This window comes from Geotrypetes seraphini, chromosome 4 (genome assembly GCF_902459505.1).
Source record: "Geotrypetes seraphini chromosome 4, aGeoSer1.1, whole genome shotgun sequence".
NCBI classification, from domain to species: domain Eukaryota; kingdom Metazoa; phylum Chordata; class Amphibia; order Gymnophiona; family Dermophiidae; genus Geotrypetes; species Geotrypetes seraphini.
In genome coordinates, this window is record NC_047087.1 from 1,342,391 (window position 1) to 1,363,550 (window position 21,160).

At 45.7% G+C, this 21,160-nt stretch overlaps 1 protein-coding gene across 6 annotated transcripts in view; it reads right to left on the minus strand.

The window, feature by feature from the left end:
- Positions 1-21,160, minus strand: part of AP1G1 (adaptor related protein complex 1 subunit gamma 1) — a 584,387-nt gene that overhangs the window by 305,301 nt on the left and 257,926 nt on the right. For all 6 annotated transcript variants that reach the window (XM_033942090.1, XM_033942089.1, XM_033942091.1 and 3 more), the window contains one exon: positions 13,164-13,244. In XM_033942090.1, the coding sequence (XP_033797981.1) occupies positions 13,164-13,244 (81 nt within the window). The remainder of the gene's footprint in view (positions 1-13,163; positions 13,245-21,160) is intronic.

Sequence of the window (21,160 nt, forward strand, 5' to 3'; positions counted from 1 at the left end):
ATAGCAGAAAGAGATACAAGCCGCCATCCAATTAGAGATGGTGCGCTTTGATACGGGTCTTCCCAACTTATTAGGATCGAAGGAGACAAAAAGTTGAGGAGTGGTTCTGTGTGGCTTGGTGCGATCCAGGTAGAAAGCCAAAGCACGTTTACAGTCTAGAGTGTGAAGGGCCGATTCTCCGTGGTGAGAATGGGGCTTAGGGAAGAATACTGGAAGTACAATGGATTGGTTGAGATGAAATTCGGAGACCACCTTAGGCAGGAATTTCGGGTGAGTGCGGAGGACCACCTTGTCATGATGGAATACTGTGAATGGTGGATCCGCCATCAATGCCTGGAGTTCGCTGACTCTGCGAGCGGACGTAAGGGCTACAAGAAAAAGCACTTTCCAGGTGAGATACTTAAGAGGGGCCCTGTTGAGTGGTTCAAACGGGGGCTTCATGAGACGGGAAAGGACTACATTGAGGTCCCAAACTACTGGGGGTGGTTTGAGAGGAGGGTTAACATGGAAGAGTCCTTTCATAAATCTGGCGACCACCGGATGGGCCGAGAGGGGTTTCCCTTGTAGGGGCTGGTGGAACGCCGCAATAGCGCTCAGGTGGACTCGTATGGATGTAGACTTGAGCCCAGATTGAGATAGGTGTAGGAGATAGTCCAGCACGGAGGATAAGGAAGCTCGCTGAGGTTCCTTTGATTTAGAAACACACCATGAGGAGAATCTAGTCCATTTCTGGGAGTAGCATTGTCGAGTGGCGGGCTTCCTGGAAGCTTCCAAGACCTCCCTCACTTCTTGTGAGAATTGGTGAGGGGTTACGTTGAGAGGAACCAAGCTGTCAGGTGGAGAGACTGCAGGTTGGGATGAAGCAGTGATCCTTGATGTTGAGTAAGTAGTGAAGGAAACACTGGAAGTGGTACTGGTTCCCTTCTGCTGAGTTGAAGTAGGAGGGAGAACCAAGGTTGTCTGGGCCACCGAGGAGCTATTAGAATCATGGTAGCCCGTTCGAGTTTCAGCTTGACCAGAGTCTTCTGGATCAGCGGGAATGGTGGGAACGCATATAGAAATCGTTTCCCCCAGTTCAGTAGAAAAGCATCTGCCTCGAGGCGATGAGGAGTGTAGATCCTGGAGCAAAACTGAGGCAGTTTGGAGTTGTGGGGAGCCGCAAAGAGGTCTATCTGAGGCGTCCCCCACTGCGTGAAGATTTGGTGAAGGGGGCTGGAATGGAGAGTCCATTCGTGCGGTTGTAGCAGACGACTTAGTTTGTCTGCTAAGACGTTGTTCTCCCCCTGAATGTAGACAGCTCTGAGGAAGGCGTTGTGGCGCACCGCCCAGTCCCAGACTCGTAGAGCTTCCTGGCAAAGGAGGGCCGAGCCCGTGCCTCCTTGCTTGTTGATATAATACATGGCGGCCTGATTGTCTGTGCGAATGAGGATCACCATGTTGTGAAGTAGGTGTTGGAAAGCTTGGAGCGCATTGAAGATGGCTCTGAGCTCCAGTAGATTGATTTGATGTAGTCTTTCCGCACTGGTCCAGAATCCTTGGGTGCGGAGACCATCCAGGTGGGCCCCCCATGCATAGTTCGACTAATCGGTTGTGAGAACTTTCTGATGGGGGGGAGAGTGCAACAGCAAACCTCTGGATAGATTCGAAGAGGTCATCCACCAAAGTAGAGACTGCCGAAGAGCAGGTGTGACTAAGATGTGTTTGGTTAGTGGATCGGACGTCTGATTCCACTGTGATGCCAGGGTCCACTGGGGGATCCTGAGATGGAGTCTGGCAAAGGGTGTCACATGTACTGTGGAGGCCATATGGCCCAGGAGCACCATCAGTTGTCTCGCCGGTAGAGTTTGGCGAGTAGACACCGACTGGCAGAGATGGAGAAGGGACTCCATGCGTTGCAGAGGCAGGAATGCTCGGAGTCGAGTGGTGTCCAGGACCGCTCCGATGAAGGGGAGGGACTGGGTGGGTTGTAGATGAGACTTGGAAAAGTTGATCTCGAAGCCCAAATTCTGGAGGAAGTAGGTTGTAGCCAAGACCGCCGAAGTGACCTCTGGGGCTGACGGGGCCTTGATGAGCCAGTCGTCAAGGTATGGGAACACCTGTAGACCCCTGTCTCGGAGTGCCGCGGCCACTACCACCAGGCACTTTGTGAAGACTCTGGGGGACGAAGAGAGGCCGAATGGTAGCACTCGATACTGTAGGTGCAGATTTCCCACCCGAAATCTGAGGAACTTTCGGGAGGCCGGGTGAATGGGGATGTGAGTGTAGGCCTCCTTGAGATCCAGGGAGCATAACCAGTCGTTCTGCTCGAGGAGGGGGTATAGAGAAGCCAAAGTCAACATGCGAAACTTCTCTTTGACCAGAAACTTGTTGAGGGCCCGAAAGTCTAAAATGGGTCGCAGGTCGCCCGTTTTCTTCGGGACGAGGAAGTACCGGGAGTAAAACCCTCGGTTCAACTGGTCTGACGGGACCGGCTCGACGGCCCGAAGCTGAAGTAAGGTTTGGACTTCCTGAAGAAGAAGGGCAGTCTGTGTCGAGCTTGAAGGATACTCTCTTGGAGGATGGTCCGGGGGGACCCGATGGAAGTGAAGAGAGTATCCTTCTCTTATGATGGTAAGGACCCATAGGTCCGTGGTTATGGCCTCCCATCGATGGTAAAAAAGATGGAGGCGGCCCCCTATGGGAGAGGCTGAGGGGTGCAGAACGGTGTCGGTTATGCTCCCAGGAGGGGAGTCAAAAGGGCTGGAGAGCCTTAGGTGCAGCCGGTGGCTGAGGTTTTTGCTGAGACTTCTGGGGAGGTTGTCTCTTCGCAGGTTGTCTCGCAGCAGGCGTTTGTCTGGGCATGTAACGCCGCTGGTAAATCAGGGGTGGCCTGGAAGGTCGAGACTGTTGAGGTTTGGGTTTGGATGGATTGAAAACTAATCCAGAACACCGCGGCCAAACTTATCTTCTCAAAAAGTAAATTTGACCATGTCACACCGCTCCTATCCAAACTCCACTGGCTTCCCGTTATTTCCAGGGTCTACTTTAAATGTGCCTGCCTAACCTTCAAGATCCTCCACGGTATCCTTCCTCCTTTTATCCCTCTATCCTGGAATTCCTCAAATCCAACCTCCACTAGATCCACTCAAAAATTAAAACTATCCTACCCCTCCTTAAAAGGCATCTCCCTTGTTGGTAAACTTGGCTCTTCCCTCCCTTTCAGAATCACTCAGCTCTGGAACAGTCTCCCTTCCCCTCTCCGCAATTTGAGCCCCCTTCTACCATTCCGTAAGCATCTGAAGACCTGGCTCTTCTCCAGAACGTAACCCCGTCCCGCTCCTGGCACTCTCACACCAACCTCTCTTCTCTCATACTTATATAATTCCACTGGAGTTCCGTTCCTTCCCTAACCATGTAAACCGTGTCGAGCTCCATCTGCGGAGATGATGCGGTATATAAACCCAAGATTTAGATTAGATTAGAAAAGATTTTTCGTGATCCGACAGCTTCTTGGTAACAGTTTCGATAGACTCATCGAACAGGTCAGCTCCCGCACATGGTACGTTGGCGAGTCTGTCCTGGAGGTTGGGATCCATATCGATTGTACGGAGCCATGCCAGGCGACGCATGGCTACCGCGCTTGCGGCAGCACGTGCCGAGAGTTCGAATGCATCGAAGGAGGATTGCATCAGCTGGAGGCGTAATTGGGAGAGGGAGGCTACCACTTCCTCGAACTCGAATCGAGCTTGGGTGTCTATGAACGGAGTGAACTTGCGGAGCACCGGCAAGAAGAACTCCAGATAGGAAGAGAAAAAGAAATTGTAGTTCAGCACCCGTGACGCCATCATGGAGTTTTGATAGAATTTTCTACCAAATTTGTCCATCGTTCTCCCCTCTCGGCCCGGCGGTACAGAGGCGTAGACCTGAGAGGGATGAGAGCGTTTAAGAGAGGACTCAACCAGTAGGGATTGGTGGGAGAGTTGAGGGCCCTCAAACCCTTTATGGTGCACGATGCGGTATCGAGCATCGAGTTTGCTGGGAATCGCCGGTATGGAGTACGGTGTTTCGAAACACTGCATGAAGGTCTGATCCAGCAATTTATGCAGGGGGAGCCGAAGCGACTCCGTTGGAGGGTTAGGTAAATGCATGGTGTCCAGATACTCTTTGGAGTATCGGGAGCCCGTGTCAAGGGTCACATCCAGATCATCCGCCATTTGTCGGAGGAATGATGAGAAAGACAATTGATCCGCCAGCGTCGGTCTGTGGGACGGGCTGGAGGAGGAAGAGGCCTCCGGATCCATGGACATCGGGGAGTGGCAAGGAGAATCGGGTACGGGTGTCTCCTCGTACTCCGGTCCCTCCGGAGGGGACACCTCTGATGAGGAGTATCCCATACGTTGCAGTTTTTTCTGCGGTGACACCTCCGAGTGGCGTGAAGAGTGCCAGGATGAGTGTCTTGATCGGTGCCCGTCTCGGTGGCGGGACGGGGATCGGGATCGTCTGTGCATCGCATGGTCTCCCGAGGCCCCCAAGTGGTGGATAGGGCTGGAAGCGGTGGATCGCAACTGGGGTTGCGATGCGGATTCTTGCGATGCTACCCAAGTCTGGTAAGGAGTACGGAAGAACTCTTCCTGACTATGCCCAGGGCTTTGAGTATCGATCGGAGGTCTGGTCCCATGTTGGCGCGGAGGCGTAATGGGCTCTAATGGCGGCATATCGGTAAGCGAGGCTTGCCGCATGGGCATCGCCGCCCTCCCCCGTTCGTCCTCGTCGGTTTTCGAGGTCGAACGGCGTGGAGGAGGGGGAGGGGGCGGACCGCCCCTTTGGACCGGTACCGGGAGGTCACCCTGTATGGCAGCGATGAGCCCGGGTCCGATGGTCTGCATGAGCTCAACGAATTGAGCTTCCAGCACGGACCGTAGCGAAGCCGATAAGGAGGGATCCGCACCGAAAGGGGGTCCTCCTGCACGGTCATCGCTCTCCTTCGAGGTCGAGTGCTTCTGCTTAGTAGCTTTCGGCACTTTGATGACCACTGGTGGTACTGTGGAAGGAAGAGGTACCTGAACCGAGGAGACCGGGGCAGGCACCGACGTCGAGCTCGTGGATGTTGTCGGGATGAACGATGCCGGTTTCACCACACTCGATGCAGGAGGGGTCGATACCGGTTTCGCCCGAACCGGGGAGGTATCAGATGAAGTGGAGGCTGAAGGATCCTTAGCTGCGTCCATCTTGAACATCGATTCCCACAATAGGCAACGCCGTTTGAATGAGCGTACCGTAAGGGTAGAGCAAGGCCTGCACGATTTCGGAATGTGGTCAGGACCCAAACACTGCAAACAGCGCCGGTGAGGGTCCTTGAGTGAAATCGCGCGTTGGCACTTGCTGCACTTTTTAAACCCGGTGATTGGCCGGGACATAGGCCGGAAAATCTCCGCCGCGAGGTCGAAGCCTGTGGGCCTGAGCCACGTGGCCGGCCCGTTCGACCCGCCGGAGGAAATAATCTTTTTTTTTTTTTTTTAAACTGAAAAAGAAATGTACTGTTAACTGTAATTAAAAGAAAGCGAAAACGCGGACAAGGAAGGCAAATTTAACTGAATTCAGCTAGCGCATGATGAAGTTGAACTTCTCAGCTCCGCGGAAAGAAAAGAACTGAGGAGACACGCCCGGATCTCCGGGCGGGAAGGCACTGGCGCATGCGCGGTGCGGGCATCTAGAAACTTTTAAGTTTCTACAAGCAACACGTGCTTGTGAGACGTCCGTACCGGGGCTCTGTCTGATGACATCACCCACTAGTGAGAATACCTGCCTGCTTGTCCTGGGATAAAGTTAGTTTCCCGCCAAGGTGCCGGGTGGGGAGGCACTCTTAAGAAGAATTCCACTAACCGGAAAACATTAAAAATAAAAAAACTAGCGTGAGGGGAGAGAGGAAACTCCAGAGAACGAAGGAGCTATGGTCACGGAGTATGGCAAGAAGAATATTGGTAGCACAGTGAAGCTGTCAAGAAAAAAAAATAGTGTGCACCTCTGTTCTCAATAAAATAGGGAGTTCGATTGCAATAGTAACTAAGGGATAAGAACATAAGAAGTTGCCTCCACCGGGATCAGACCAGAGGTCCATCGCACCCAGCGGTCCGCACCCGCGGCGGCCCATCAGGTCCATGACCTGTCAAGTGTTCCCTGCCCTAAAAAAACCTATCCTTACTTCTATCTGTATCCTTCAATCCCCTTTTCCTTCAAGAATTTATCCAAACCTTCTTTGAATCCCTGTAGTGTCTTCTGCCCCACCACAACCTCCGGGAGTGCGTTCCATGTGTCCACCACTCTCTGGGTGAAGAAGAACTTCCTGGCATTGGTTCTAAACCTATCCCCTTTCAGTTTCTCCGAGTGCCCCCTTGTACTTGTTGTTCCCCACAGTCTGAAGAATCTGTCCCTGTCTACCTTATCTATGCCTTTCAGGATCTTGAAAGTTTGCATCATGTCTCCTCTAAGTCTCCTCTTTTCCAGGGAGAACAGCCCCAGCTGTTCTAGCCTGTCGGCATATGAAAGGTTTTCCATACCTCTTATTGTCTCCAGGGGACATCACATTGCTAAAACCCTGGCCCGCATCCTCTCCCCCTCTGTAGAGGAGTCACTCAGCATGAAAAAAGGAATCTTGAATCTTATAAGTCCATACTGTTCTTCCTTGTATGTTCACCATTCAGGATCAGCTGATAACTACAGCCAGCATACGTCACTACTATTATTCAAAGCAAAACTAAGGCAGTTAGAAAAACTCAGTTTTCTTTAGATTCTAAAACCAACTGTCAATTTTTACAGCACTCCATCTTCACTGTTAAACGCCATTTTCATTAAATTAATTACATTTATCATTGTAGTTAGAGTCAAACCAAATTAGCTGATGTTCTTTAACATTCACAACATCTCATTTAAGGAGCATCTCCCCAGACCAATTCTCTCATCAGACCATTTGTTCCTCCTGTCTAGCAATAAACTTCTTTAATTCTTTGGGATTTTCAAAATTAGTTGTTTTATTATTCATATTCACACGCATGTTAGCTGGGTAAAACAGTCCAAAATTTGCACCCATTTGTCTAAGCTGCGGACGCAAGAGCAGAAACTCTATTCTTACAGATGCAGTATGTTTCGTAAAGTCAAGCAGAATCAAGATCCTATTTTCCTGTCACAAAAGAGACTTTCTCTGCTTGGCTAAAGATAAATTTGCAGTGTTTCTATCTCCAGAGGGAAAGTAAATTTTAGTGATAACATTTTAGGTAAAAACTCCTCTAAGAACTGAATTGAATTTGTACCTTCAATTCCCTCGGGAAGACCTAACAGACGAATGTTGTTTCTTCTGCTGTAGTTGTTAGCATTTTCCAATTCCTTAACCAGGCGAGTAATTATTTTCCTGTCAGCTGTGAACTTAGTCAGTTCATCTTCACATCCTGTGACTCTGCTCAAACTGATCCGTTCTGATAGAGCACATTGTTAATTTCTGTGACAGGTTGAGCATTTCTGGTTGAATTAAATTAAGTTTCTCTGTATTCCCTTGTATTAAATCTTGTATTTTCTTTAACTCCAACATTACCAGATCACTATTTTTACCCTGCTCTAATGGCAATGGCACCTTTGATGGTGCTGGAGGATCCTGTTTGGGTCTTTTTGCTCCACTGGTGGCAAAAGCAGTCTCCAATTTAGTCTGGGTTTTTTAATGCCATACTGTTTTGCTAAAGCTTAAACAAAAATTCGCTTTAAAAAAACAAAGGGTATAATTACAGCTGCTGAAGACTTTCAATAGTGCAGGGAGAAGAGAGCAACAGATCACACATCCATTCCTCTTGGCAGCCAAGCTCCAGAACTCCAACCCCATATAAATTCAGGAAATCGCATAACTCAGTTTCTTGCACATGGTTTTCAAAGTCTGGTCAATGTTTACCAAAATAACTTGTGGATAAGTGTACTGTCTGCCTGATGAAGTGGTCATATGTGCATTAAGGCCTGCAATAATATGCTGTTCAGGGATCTCTGCAGGGAGGCCAGTGAAATGACCGTGCAGGACCTTGTGGATGCAAAAAATTAACCAGGATGTCGCATTCTTCCATAGAAATTTCATATAAATGACCAATCCACCAAGAATTGTCATATATGCACCCCTGGAATTGTCATATATGACACCTGGAATACTCTCCCAGAGGAGGTTATTGCGGAATCCACCGTTCTAGGATTTAAAAGCAAACTAGATGCACATCTCCTTACGAGAGGCGTAGAGGGATATGGGTGACTAAAATTATGCCAGGTGTACACCTGGCTGGGCTTCTGCGTGTGCGGATCACCGGACTTGATGGACTGAAGGTCTGATCCGGAGATGGCAGTTCTTATGTTCTTTTCTGCTTTTGTACTTTTTCACCACTGATCCGAACAGAGACAATCTTTTTTGCCTGGGCATATTCTAGAGCAGTGTTTTTCAACCGCTGTTCCGCGGCACACCGAGATGTTGCCTGGTGTGCCGCAGGGCCGCCAGGCCCGGAGCTGACAGGGGGCCCGAGGCAGGGGCGCCAGTAGCTCGCCAAGGCAAAGTGAGTCGATCACCCAGGACTCACTTTGTCTTGGCGATCTAATCTATCGAGCCGATAAGTCTTCTTCTCCCCGAAGTCAATTCTGCAGTCGGAGAGGAAGTTCGGGCCAGCCAATCGCTGCCTGGCTGGGCGGAACTTCCTCTCCGATTGCAGAATTGACGTCAGGGAGAGCATGCGTCGGCGTCGGCTTTGGGGCCTGTTATCCATTGGTGGGTCCTGTTCCCCGATTGCAGCGGCAGTGGCTTGGGGAACGGCAGGGAGAAAGAAAGAAAGGGGGCAGGCAGGGAAACAGAAGGAAAGAAGAGAAACAGAAAAAAAGAAAGAAAGGTCAGGGAGAGAGGAAGAAAAAGTTGGGGGAGGGAATGAGGTGTGGAGGAGAGAAAGCATACAGGCTGATAGAAGGGAAGAAAGATTGGATGCACAGTCAGAAAAAGAAAGTGCAACCAGAAATCACCAGACAAGGTAGGAAAAATGATTTTATTTTAAATTTAGCAAAGTGGAGGCAGTATTACCACAGTTTTCAAAGGAATTTGCCCAAATAACTTAATAGTTAACTGGGTAAATTCCCAGAGATGAAAACTTCCCTTCACTTACTATGCACAGTTCTGAATTTATATCTGCTGTCTATATTTTACAATATGGTCACCTTTTACTAAACCGCAATAGTGGTTTTTAGCGCAGGGAGCCTATGAGCGTCAAGAGCAGCGCTGGACATTCAGCGCAGCTCCCTGCGCTAAAAACTGCTATTGTGGTTTAATAAAAACGATGGAGGGTATATTTGTCTATTTTTGTATGCTATAAAAACCAAATACAGAGAGAGACTGAGAGCTGTTGACGAAGAGCTACGTGTGTGTCTTTCTTCGATTCCAGCCAGAATATCAGCTTTGTGTTCAGCCAAACAGGCCCAGGTTTCGCACTGAATAAAGTATTTTATAATTTTTATTTCGTAATAAAGTAATTATAAAATACTTTCTTTGTGTTTATTTGATTCCTATTCAAGAGAATTACTTTATATATAATCAATATAGGCAGAGAGTTAAATTTTTTAACATTTTCTAATGGTGGTGTGCCTCGTGATTTTTTTCATGAAACAAGTGTGCCTTTGCCCAAAAAAGGTTGAAAAACACTGTTCTAGAGATTTTATCATCTTCATAAAAATCCAGAACCTTTGTTACTGGAACAGCAAGAATGCCACCCTGCTGTTTCAGCTTCCTGGCCTTTTTAATCATTCTTGTTGAAACGCCAAATTCCAAAACAGTTTTCTCAATAGTCCACAGCTGTGTGGAGCAAGAGTGAGAAATTGTATTTCCTCCCTATTACTAGATAGTTCCAACTTCTGCTTCAGTTCAGTCAATAGAAGGTCATAGTAAGAACACCTTTTACATTGGCCACTTAACATAAGAACATAAGAATTGCTGCTGCTCGGTCAGACCGGTGGTCCATCCTGCCCAGCAGTCCGCTCACACAGAGGCCCTCAGTTCAAAGACTAATGCTCTTAAATGAGTCCAGCCTCACCTGCATACGTTCCAGTTTAGCAGGAACTTGTCCAACTTTGTCTTGAATCCCTGGAGGGTGTTTTCCCCTATAACAGACTCTGGAAGAGCGTTCCAGTTGTCTACCACTCTCTGGGTGAAGAACTTCCTTACGTTTATACGGAATCTATCCCCTTTCAACTTTAGAGAGTGCCCTCTCGTTCTTCCTATCTTGAAGAGGGTGAACAATCTGTTTTTATCTACCAAGTCTATTCCCTTCAGTATCTTGAATGTTTCAATCATGTCCTCTTTTCAAACATAGTAACATAGTAGATGACGGCAGATAAAGACCCGAATGGTCCATCCAGTCTGCCCAACCTGATTCAATTTAAATTATTTTTTTTTTTCTTCTTAGCTATTTCTGGGCGAGAATCCAAAGCTTTACCCGGTACTGTGTTCCAATTGCCGAAATCTCTGTTAAGACTTACTCCAGCCCATCTACACCCTCCCAGCCATTGAAGCCCTCCCCTGCCCATCCTCCTCCAAACGGCCATGCACAGACACAGATCATACAAGTCTGCCCAGTAACTGGCCTAGTTCAATCTTTAATATTATTTTCTGATTCTAAATCTTCTGTGTTCATCCCACACTTCTTTGAACTCAGTCACAGTTTTACTCTCCACTACCTCTCTCGGGAGCGCATTCCAGGCATCCACCACCTTCTCCGTAAAGTAGAATTCTCAAGGGAGAAGAGGCCCAGTTTCTCCAATCTCTCACTGTACGGCAACTCCTCCAGCCCCTTAACCAGTTTAGTCGCTCTTCTCTGGACCCTTTCGATTAGTATCGTGTCCTTCTTCAAGTACAGCGAACAGTGCTGGACGCAGTACTCCAGGTGAGTTCTGCTTTGATATCAGCTGGAGTTAAGTCATCAATAACTGCAATTTGGTCTGCAATTGCATTATGGGCTTCAGAGAATTTGCGTTTAGCATAACTTAAGGAATTTTGCTTGCTAATCCTTTGAATCTTTAGAGGAGAGATTCCTAGTGGTGAAAAGCTGGCATTGAGATTTTCAGATGCATTGGTAGGGTCATCACTGTCAGAATCAGACTTAGGCTACTTAGATCTTGCAGTTTGACATGCAAATCTTGCCTGCATCTTCAGCAAAACTTTTGGCCTGGTTTAAACTTGTGCTTCGTGATAGCTTTTAAATGATCAGCTGCAGGATGATGAATTGGGTGTAGACCTTTGATATTGCTGTGATTCTGTTTTCTGAACGGATTACAGCAGTTTTTCTGTAGAAATTCAAACTTCGTCAGAATCAAGGCTTCATGATGAGTACAGATATTAGATTCCACGGACAAAGTGGAAAGTCCAGAGCGTCTTTTAATTAATTCTTGATTAGGCAAAGAGAAATCAGAAGCAGCTTTCTCCAGAATAGAAGGTAGATGGTTTCTGGCATTCAGAACTATCATAGATTCCAATACTGCAGGGCTCTAGCTTATTATTAGTCTCCATAAGATAAGAGTCATCTAAAAATACAGAATAAAAGTAAGGTGAAAAATATCAGTGTGAGAACACAATGAAAATAGAGCAAAGCAAATAGCGTAAGTTTCCAAAATCCACACAGGCATAGCCTAGTTAACTAGGAAATGAACCAGATGCTGCACAGAAAGAATAGACAGAAAGCAACACGCCAAAGGCTAGCTTTGCCAAATAATGAAGTCATATGGTGTTATAAGGTCATGATGAACCTTAAAGCCAGACTTGTTCATACAGCCACTGTGCTGCGATAGTTGCAAGTCAGAAAATGTTCAGAAAAGCTGCATGTATCAGACATACTATTACAGCTATGCGCACATTCTTGTGAATCACATGATTATGCATTTGGGCTTTCACGCAGTAAGTAGTTTGTGCAAGCCAATGCATGTTTTGACTGTCATCTTGCAAAAGTACACAGTAAGTTTGTCAAATGCTGAGCATAGTATGAGATGAGTACTTGTGGCTGGCAAAGTTTTCAAATCAATATAGTTCAACTGCACATTCACAATGACCCTTCAACATAACATGTTTACGCAAGCAAATAATGCTTATCTTTAAACCATCAATTCTCATTAAAGAAAGATCGGATCCAAGATGAAACAGGATAGCTTCTGTAGCAAAAAACATGCTCTTTTGAATAATATACAAAATTTTTAAAAAATCTGAATCTGAAAAACAATGAAAATTTGCATAAATGCATAAAGCCATATTTTTGGATGGTCATATCTTCAGCTTCACTTGACTGTAAAAGCTCATCTTGCAAATCTCGGAAGTACCTCATGGTACATGTCTGATGGTAAAGTTGTACCCTCAGCTGACTTACCTACCAGCAGCAGTATGGAGCCAAACTGTGCCAAAAATTTTTGTTTGTGAATTTTTTTGCCTACTTTGCTGACCTGTAGAAATGGAAGCACGTTCGCAAAAGATTTCAAACTTGGCACAGAAACTTGCCCCAAGGTGTTGTACCAAACTGCAAAATTTCAGCTTCTTAGGTAGTTTCCTTCTGCCACAGTGCTTAAGTAAAGTTGGTGTTTTAGGTCACACGAGGCCTGGGAGTGGATCGATTGCTTTTGTTCAACCACCCCTAGCTCTTGACCAAATTGAGATAGATCCAAAAAATTTGCAGTTTCATTTGAGACCCTAGACAACACCCCTGTAAAATTAGGTTGGATTTCAAGGGATTTTCAATATTGGTCCACTTGACATGGAATGACCCAAGTGTAAGTAGATGTCCCATTTCCTTCTCCCAAACTGACAGTGCTTCTTCCTTACCTCTTAAATTCTCAATTCTATTGTTTTACTATTCTTTTATGATTGTATTGTTTAATTTTATTGTGTATATTTTGTTGTAACCCACTATGCATTCCAGAATAGCAGACTAATTTTTATATACCTGAACAGCCTGCTATCCCTCTCATCATCCCCCCACCCCCACCCCACAAATCCTTTTACACTGGAAAGCCTGCTGCCACTCTCACCATTGACAGCCCAAAGCTCTTTCTTTCAACCCAAAGTCCCACTCAAACTCTGCTCTCTTCATGCACTGGTCTTTGTCCTGCATGTACTTGAAGTTTATCCCTCTTCATCTGTCTCTCCTTACCTGTGCTAGGATGTCATTCATTGCTTCACTTGAATCATCATCATTTCGGCCCAGGATTCGGAGTAATCGCAGTATCCGCACCTGAAACAAACAAATAAATGAAAACCTCCAAGCTGAGATCTAAGAGAAGGATCTAAAATGACCCCTAGATTTCAAAATTTACCAAAATTTATGAAAGTGGCATTGTCAATTACAAAGATTGTAGGAATATAACTAGGAAGATATCCTGACAAAATCAGAATCTTCATTTAGACATATTAAGTTTTAGGTGATTTTCTATCATCCACTGGTTTACTGTCTGTAAACAAAAAGAGATTAGGTTCTTATCTTGCTAATATCTTTTCTAGTACATAGGTGTGTCATTCTGGACAGTAAGGTATTCTTCCCATGCTCATGAGCAGTGCGGAAGAAATCAATTGCAGGTTTTCAACTCCCCTCCTTTTCCAGAGGGTTCTGCTGCCCCCTTCAGTTTGTACTAAACCAGGTCAAATTTAAGATATTGATGTTAGCCCATAAAGCTTTGTTTGAGCTGCAGGTACAGTATTTGTCATCGTTGGTACTGTTTTATGCTCCTCGCCTATTAAGATCCTTTGATGATAATAGAGTAGCTTTACCTCATATTTCTAAGGCTCATTTGGTGTCTACTAGGTACTGTGTATTTTTTTTTACTTAGACCTAGATTCTCAAAAAGTTGTGTTAAAAACTGACGGGTCACTTTCACAGCCGTTATAGTAGAAATCTTAAAAAAGCAAGTCATTCTCCCCCAAAAAAAAACGCTCATGCAAATGACAACGATGGGCACATGTGCAGAATAAAGGCAACCCCCCCAAAAAAAAAAACAAAAAAAAAAACTTCCCAACAACAAAAAATCCAGCCGCAAGAAACCCTCTACCTGACAGCGGGAGAGATGCCCAATGTCTCTCACTACCAACCAACACACTCCTCAGCAGTGGGACAGATGTCCAATCTCTCCCGCCACTAAGCAACAAAACATCCAAAAACCCCTGGTAGCAGGAGAGATGCCCAATCTGTCCTGCCGCCAACATACCTCCCAACCTCCCCTCGGCAGCAGGAGAGATGCCCATGCTTTTCCACCGCCACACAGCCCCCCCAATGCCTTCGACAACCCCCGCCCTCTCTCCCCATTACCTTACTTTCAGATGGCTGGCCAGAGGGATGCCTACTCCTGACGACCAGCTGGCCTGCCTCTTCAAAATGGCAGGCCTTCCCCTCCCTGGTGTATCCTGGGATGCACCAGGGAGAGGCCTGAGGCTTTGATTGGCCCAGGTTGTTTAAGGCCTCTCCTATGGGTATGGATCTGACAAAATCTGCTCCCAGACCTCTGCATATGCCAGGAGCTTTTCTCCTATCTTCAGGGGGAAGACTTTGGACCTGGCATCATTGTGCCTTCTTGGGCAGTTGGCTTCGCCTAGGCCTTGTAAATCTCTGTCTTGATCCCAGATAGGATCTCTGAGATGAGGCTCCACCTGAGTACTGATTAAAGCACATGGAATTGCAAAAATTAGACCGCCTTGAACCTCTAGAGGTTCTCGGTCTGCTGTCAGGCATAAACTTTGGCCGGCAATCCACCACACTAGTCCTGAGATCATCCAGACCATTTCTGAACATTTGTCCTTTGAAAGGGAGTCTGCTGTGAGCAGCCTTAGAGGTGGAATCTCTTGCCAATTCTCTGATTCAAAGTATTTTGCAGATGAAATGGAATAGGACAAGACTTTGCTCATGACTCTGAAGATATCATAGAGAGCTTCGGTCACATAAGATGATGCTAATATAACTTGACCTCTCCACAGCATTTGACCTGGTCGACCACTCCATACTGCTACAGATACTTTACGCCATTGGGATCTCAGGCAAGGTCTACAGTTGGTTCCAAGGATTCCTCAAATCAAGAACCTACAGGGTAAAGTCCAATAATATCAAATCAGAACCATGGTCCAACCCATGCGGAGTTCCACAAGGATCACCTCTATCACCTACGCTCTTCAACCTCTTTATTTCCTCCCTTGGAGCCACTTTAGATAACTTAAATGTTACATCCTTCAGCTACGCAGATGACATCACCATACTCCTCCCCTTCGACCCATCAGAGCCCACCACTACAGCAAAACTGGAAATAACCCTAGATGCAGTGGAAAAATGGATGGTAGACCACAAACTGAAACTAAACTCAGATAAAACAAAATTCCTTCTGCTCGAAAAGGCCAAAACTCCCACCATTACAGAACTGAAAATTAAAAACACCAAATACCCAATACAGCCTGAACTCAAACTCCTAGGAGTAACGATAGACAGATGCTGCACAATGCAGTCCCAAATCAATAAAACATCCCAGAAAGCTTTTTTAATTATGAGAAATCTACATAAAATAAGAAAATTCTTCGACCCAGCACAATTCAGGTTAATTGTCCAATCCCTAGTCTTAGGTCTACTGGACTATTGCAATTCCCTCTATCTACCTTGTCCTGCCAACATGATAAAACAACTTCAGACTATACAAAACACTGCCCTCAGACTGATCTACTCCCTGAGAAAATATGATCATATTACAACTGCCTTCCTAGACTCTCACTGGCTACCTATGCAAGCACGAATTCAATTCAAATTCTACTGTCTATTATTCAAAGCATTAAACGGCTCCGCCCCCCCCCCCCCCCCCTATCTAAACAACCACCTAAACCAGATCCTCAGCTCAAGACAAAGAAGAACTCCAAACCCTTTTGCCTTCCCTCCACTCAAGGGCACTCAGCGCAAAAAGATGTTTGATAACCTTCTGGCGACGCAAGCAGCAAAACTTAACCACTCCATCTCCAACCAGTTGACGGCAACGGGCGAATTCAAAACTTTTCGAAAAGAAATCAACTCTACTTTTCAAAAAATTTATCCAGATATCTTAACCCAACCCTTCCCCCTCTTCCTAGATAAATTCTCCCCCAAAACCTCCACTTAAATAATCTCTTCCTCCCCAAAACACCAACCAAGTATTCTCCCTGAAATGTAATGTAATCTTATTTGTACTCTAACTGTAATCTATTTGTTATATCACACAGTAACGTACAGTCAATTTAATATCCAATTTGCAAGTTCTTCCGGAATTAATCCAGCTATCTCTTCTCCCCTTCTAACCAAAAAAAAAAAAACCAACCAATACTGTTGTAACTTCACTGGAAATGTCCAGTTAGCTCTTTTGTAATCCGCCTTGAACTGCAAGGTATAGGCGGAATAGAAGTCCCTAATGTAATGTAACGTAATGTAATGTAACATCCAGTGATGATAAAAAGCACACAGAAAAGCAGTACAATATTTCAACAGTGAAAAATACAATAAGAAACTATGACAGTCAATCAAGTAACAAATTTTTTGAACAAATAGGTCTTAATCAATTTTCTAAAGGTGCAATAAGTTGCAGATTGTTGAATCAGATCATCTAACCATACTTGAACTTTACCTGCTTGATAAGCCAAAGATCGATCAAAATATTTTTTATAACGGCAATTTTTGGGATTAGGAAAAGTAAATAAACCAGTACGCAGAGTAGGCCTAGTTGAACAGTACCATTCAAAATGAGAGGGGAGATAAAGCGGAGCTAATTCAAATAACATCTTATAGCAAATACAAGCAAATTTGAAAGTAATCTTGCTTCCATTGGAAATCAGTGCAGCTGGCGATAGTAACGGCTGACATGTTCCTGTTTTTTTAATCCGAAAATTAAACGGACCGCTGTATTTTGGATTAGCCTTAATCTTCCTGAGATGGTTTTATAAGCTCCCAAATAGATTATATTGCAATAGTCAAGAATAGATAAAATTAATGCTTGAACTAGTGATCTGAAAGAAGTAGGTTCGTTTTCTGCCAGGGTGAGCCCACCACAATCTTGGTATGACGAGCACATTGCACAAGAGAGGCTGCTTTAATCCCTAAGGTCAAAGTTTCAAACTGTCTTTTTAGGACCACATTAACTCTGCAATCCTGTGTATCCTTTAGTAGCATGCCTCCCTTGCTTGGTAGGGACTTGCATTTGGTTACCTGACCGAAGAGAATTATGGTTACCTGAGCGAAGAGAGTGATAATGTTGTGTTGATGTGATCTGTATTTATTTATTTAATTCGATTTCTAGCCTGTCCTCCCAGTTGCTCAGAATGGGTTACAAGCAAACATTCATAGTGGAATACATTTGGACAGTACAAAGACTATACAGCAACTTAAATACAGGTCAGGAATGGCGAGGAGGGTACAGAAAGGAGGGGGGAATATGAGGGGGTCAAGGGATGACTGCAGTTGGAATTTCAGTTGAAGAGGAGGGTCTTTACCGCTCTCCGGAAGGTCATCAAGAAGTTCTGTAATCTGATTTGCAGGGGGAGTTGGTTCCAGATATGGAGGATGAAGTGGCTGTAGGAGCGCTTGTGGGTGGTTTCTGACAGGAGGGACCTTCCTGACAGGATGCATAGGCGTTTCTCCATTTCAGAGCAGAGGAGGCGGGTGGGGGTGTACAGGATTAGTTTGTATTATTTTGTATGTAAAAGTGTTACTCGCTCTGGATAAGGGCGGGAGATAAATAAACAAATAAACAAACTAAGGAATCCATCTGTTGACACTCCTGTGACAAATGATACAGCCTAGTCATTGCTTTGGCTACCTTTAAAAGAACTCTCAAGCATTCCAGAGCTCCGTGACTAAAACATTCATATCAGGATGCCAGGGAAAAAGACGTGGGTTGCGCTCACACACTGCTCAGGATAAAACATGAGAGGAAGTGGCTTGCTGAGAATCTACCTGTAACTTCTGCAGGGAGTCAGTAATGAGCTCTAAAAACACCGAAGGCTTGAACAGTCGACGTACTGTGGGATCCACCCCTTGGTTGAGGTCTTCCACATCATCCAGCAGGGAGGATTTGATCTGCGACATTAAGGGCATGAATTCTGATCCCTCATCCTCCTAGGAGTGGTCTAGTGGTTAGAGCTATAGCCTCAGCACCCTGAGGTTGTGGGTTAAAATCCCATGCTGCTCCTTGTGATCCTGGGCAAGTAACATAGTAACATAGTAGATGAAGGCAGATAAAGACCTGAATGGTTCATCCAATCTGCCCAACCTGATTCAATTTAAATGTTTTTAATTTTTTCTTCTTAGCTATTTCTGGGCAAGAATCCAAAGCTCTACCCAGTACTGTGCTTGGTTCCAACTGCCGAAATCTCTGTCAAAACCTACTCTATCCCATCTAAACCCTCCCAGCCATTGAAACCCTCTCCAGCCTATCCTCCCCCAAACGGCCATATACAGACACAGACTGTGCAAGTCACTCAATCCTCCATTGCCCCAGGTATGATAGATTGTGAGCCCATCAAGACAGATAGGGAAAATGCTAGAATACCTGATTGTAAACCACTTAGATAACTCTGATAGGTGGTATATAAATGTCTAAATTTAAATTTAAGTCCCTGTCACAAAGGTCTTCAGGGTCCTGGACAGCTTCTGCCAATGACTCTGATACACCCTGGGAGCCCAAGCCCCTTGTGCGACCCCTGGCTCACTGTCAAACCTCCCTATGAGGATCCCGGCTATCCAAATAGGATCTCCACATCAAATTAACAAATTCAGGAGAAAGTCTATACTAGGCAGCTCTGAGTCTACTTTAGGTAGCTCCACCTTACATCTCTTGAGCTTCACGGCTTCCCCGCTCTTACACACTTAGATACACTGCTGGAAAACTGTAACACTTCCCCCCTCTTAGGCCTCTCCCCCTTCCCCCACCCTTTTACACCTAACTCTTAATCTCTCCACTCTAGTTCCTCTCTCATCCTACTTCCTGTAAACCGTGCCGAGTTCTGCATCCGTGGAGATGGTGCGGTATATAAACCCAAGGTTTAGTTTAGTTTAGTCCAGGACTCTAGGAGTAATTTTCTCTTGGAAAACAGCCCCCCCCCCAAAGGGTTTCTAATCCCTAGAGACCAAAGAGGAGGCTAAGCCCGATGCTCCCATCTCCCCTTCATGTGCTGCACAGCATGTGGTGCAAGGGTGCTCCTCTGGTATCCATTCAGTGCAAATTTGCATGAATTAGATGTAAAAGAGCCTGGGGACTTCTTCCCTGCCAATTTTGAGGCAAAATGAGGTGATATGAATGATATGGAGAATTTTGAAAAAAGAAATTGGGAAATCCAAGATGGCTGTGGCAGCAGCATTTTAGCGCCAAAAACAGGCTTAAAAATTCCTTAAATACAAGGAAAAAAAACCCCTCTGAAACCAGGATTTTAAAGGTGGGGCCCTATAGGATGTGGCAGAAACCTCCAAAAATAGGTTTTTCAGACACCTCTCCCCAATTTTGCACATAGGCTACTTCAGCCATATGCTCTGAAGGTTCTGCAGCCTGTCTCAGCTCTAACTCGTAGCTGAATCTGAGAGAAGAGACCTTGCCTGAGACAGTCCTCCAAATGCTGAAATATTCGGGCTGCTGGCCCCATGAAGAACCCCGCAGAGCCCCCTGCAGATGCCTGTGCTTAAGCTACTCTGAATCAGTAAGTGAGCTAAGCAAATAGGGATATGATCCCAAGCTCCACAAAGTTTTCTGCGGGTTGGTCAAACAGGTCCCCCAAGGGATTAATCTGCTGGCTGCAGACACAAGTCTACTTCTTCTCTGAGCAAGCAAAGCTTTTCCCCATACTGTAGAGCTCTAGTGCACCAAAAGCCGAAACCCCCCCCCCCCCCCCCCAACAAAAAAAACGCATGAATAACACTGAAAATAATAAAGAAATATTCAAAACAGATCAGAAAGACATCTTCTGGCTTGTGGTCAGAAGGAAAAACTAAAAGGGGCAGCAGAGCCCTGTGGAAGAGGAGGTGGAGTAGAAAACCTGGAATGGATTCCTTCTGCATAGCACACCCAGAATAACTAATTGCACTAGAAAATTGAGATTTTATATATAGTAACATAGTAAATGACGGCAGATAATAATAACAACTTTATTCTTCTATACCGCCATAATTGTGTGACTGATTAGCTTTTTTGACTGGGTTACTAGACACCGGAGAGTCACTGGACGTGGTATATTTGGACTTCAGTAAAGCATTTGATAGCGTCCCTCATCAAAGATTACTGAACAAGCTGAAATCGATAGGATTAGGAGACACTCTAACTACATGGGTTGGGGATTGGCTGAGCGGTAGACTTCAGAAGGTGGTGGTGAACGGTATCGGACGTGATCAGTGGAGTGCCGCAGGGCTCGGTCCTGGGCCCGATTCTATTTAACTTATTCACAAGGACTTAGAGGAAGGGTATCACTGTTCGCCGACGACGCCAAACTTTGCAACATAGTAGGCAAAAGCTTATTACCTGATAATATGACACACGACCTACTGTTGCTGGAACAATGGTCAACTACTTGGCAGCTAGGCTTCAATGCTAAAAACTGCAAGATAATGCACCTGGGTAAGAGAAACCCGCGTAGAACTTATGTACTAAATGGTGAGACCTTGGTTAGGACCACGGCGGAACGCGACCTATGGGTGATCATTAGTGAGGACATGAAGGTTGCCAATCAAGTGGAGAAGGCTTCCTCCAGGGCAAGACAAATGATGGGGTGTATCCGCAGAGGTTTTGTCAGCAGGAGACCTGAAGTTATGATGCCGTTGTACAGAGCCATGGTGAGGCCTCACTTGGAGTACTGTGTTCAGTTTTGGAGACCACACTACCGAAAGGACATGCTGAGGATCGAGTCGGTTCAGCGAACGGCCACCAGGATGGTCTTGGGGCTCAAGGATCTCACGTATGAAGAAAGATAAAAAAAATTGCGGCTGTACTCACTTGAGGAAAGAAGAGAACGGGGAGATATGATTGAAACATATAAGTACATCACAGGACGCATCGAGTCAGAAGATGATATCTTCTGGCTCATGGGATCCTCGACCACCAGAGGGCATCCGCTGAAAATCAGGGGAGGGAAGTTTCATGGCGACTCCAGGAAGTACTTCTTCACCGAAAGAGTAGT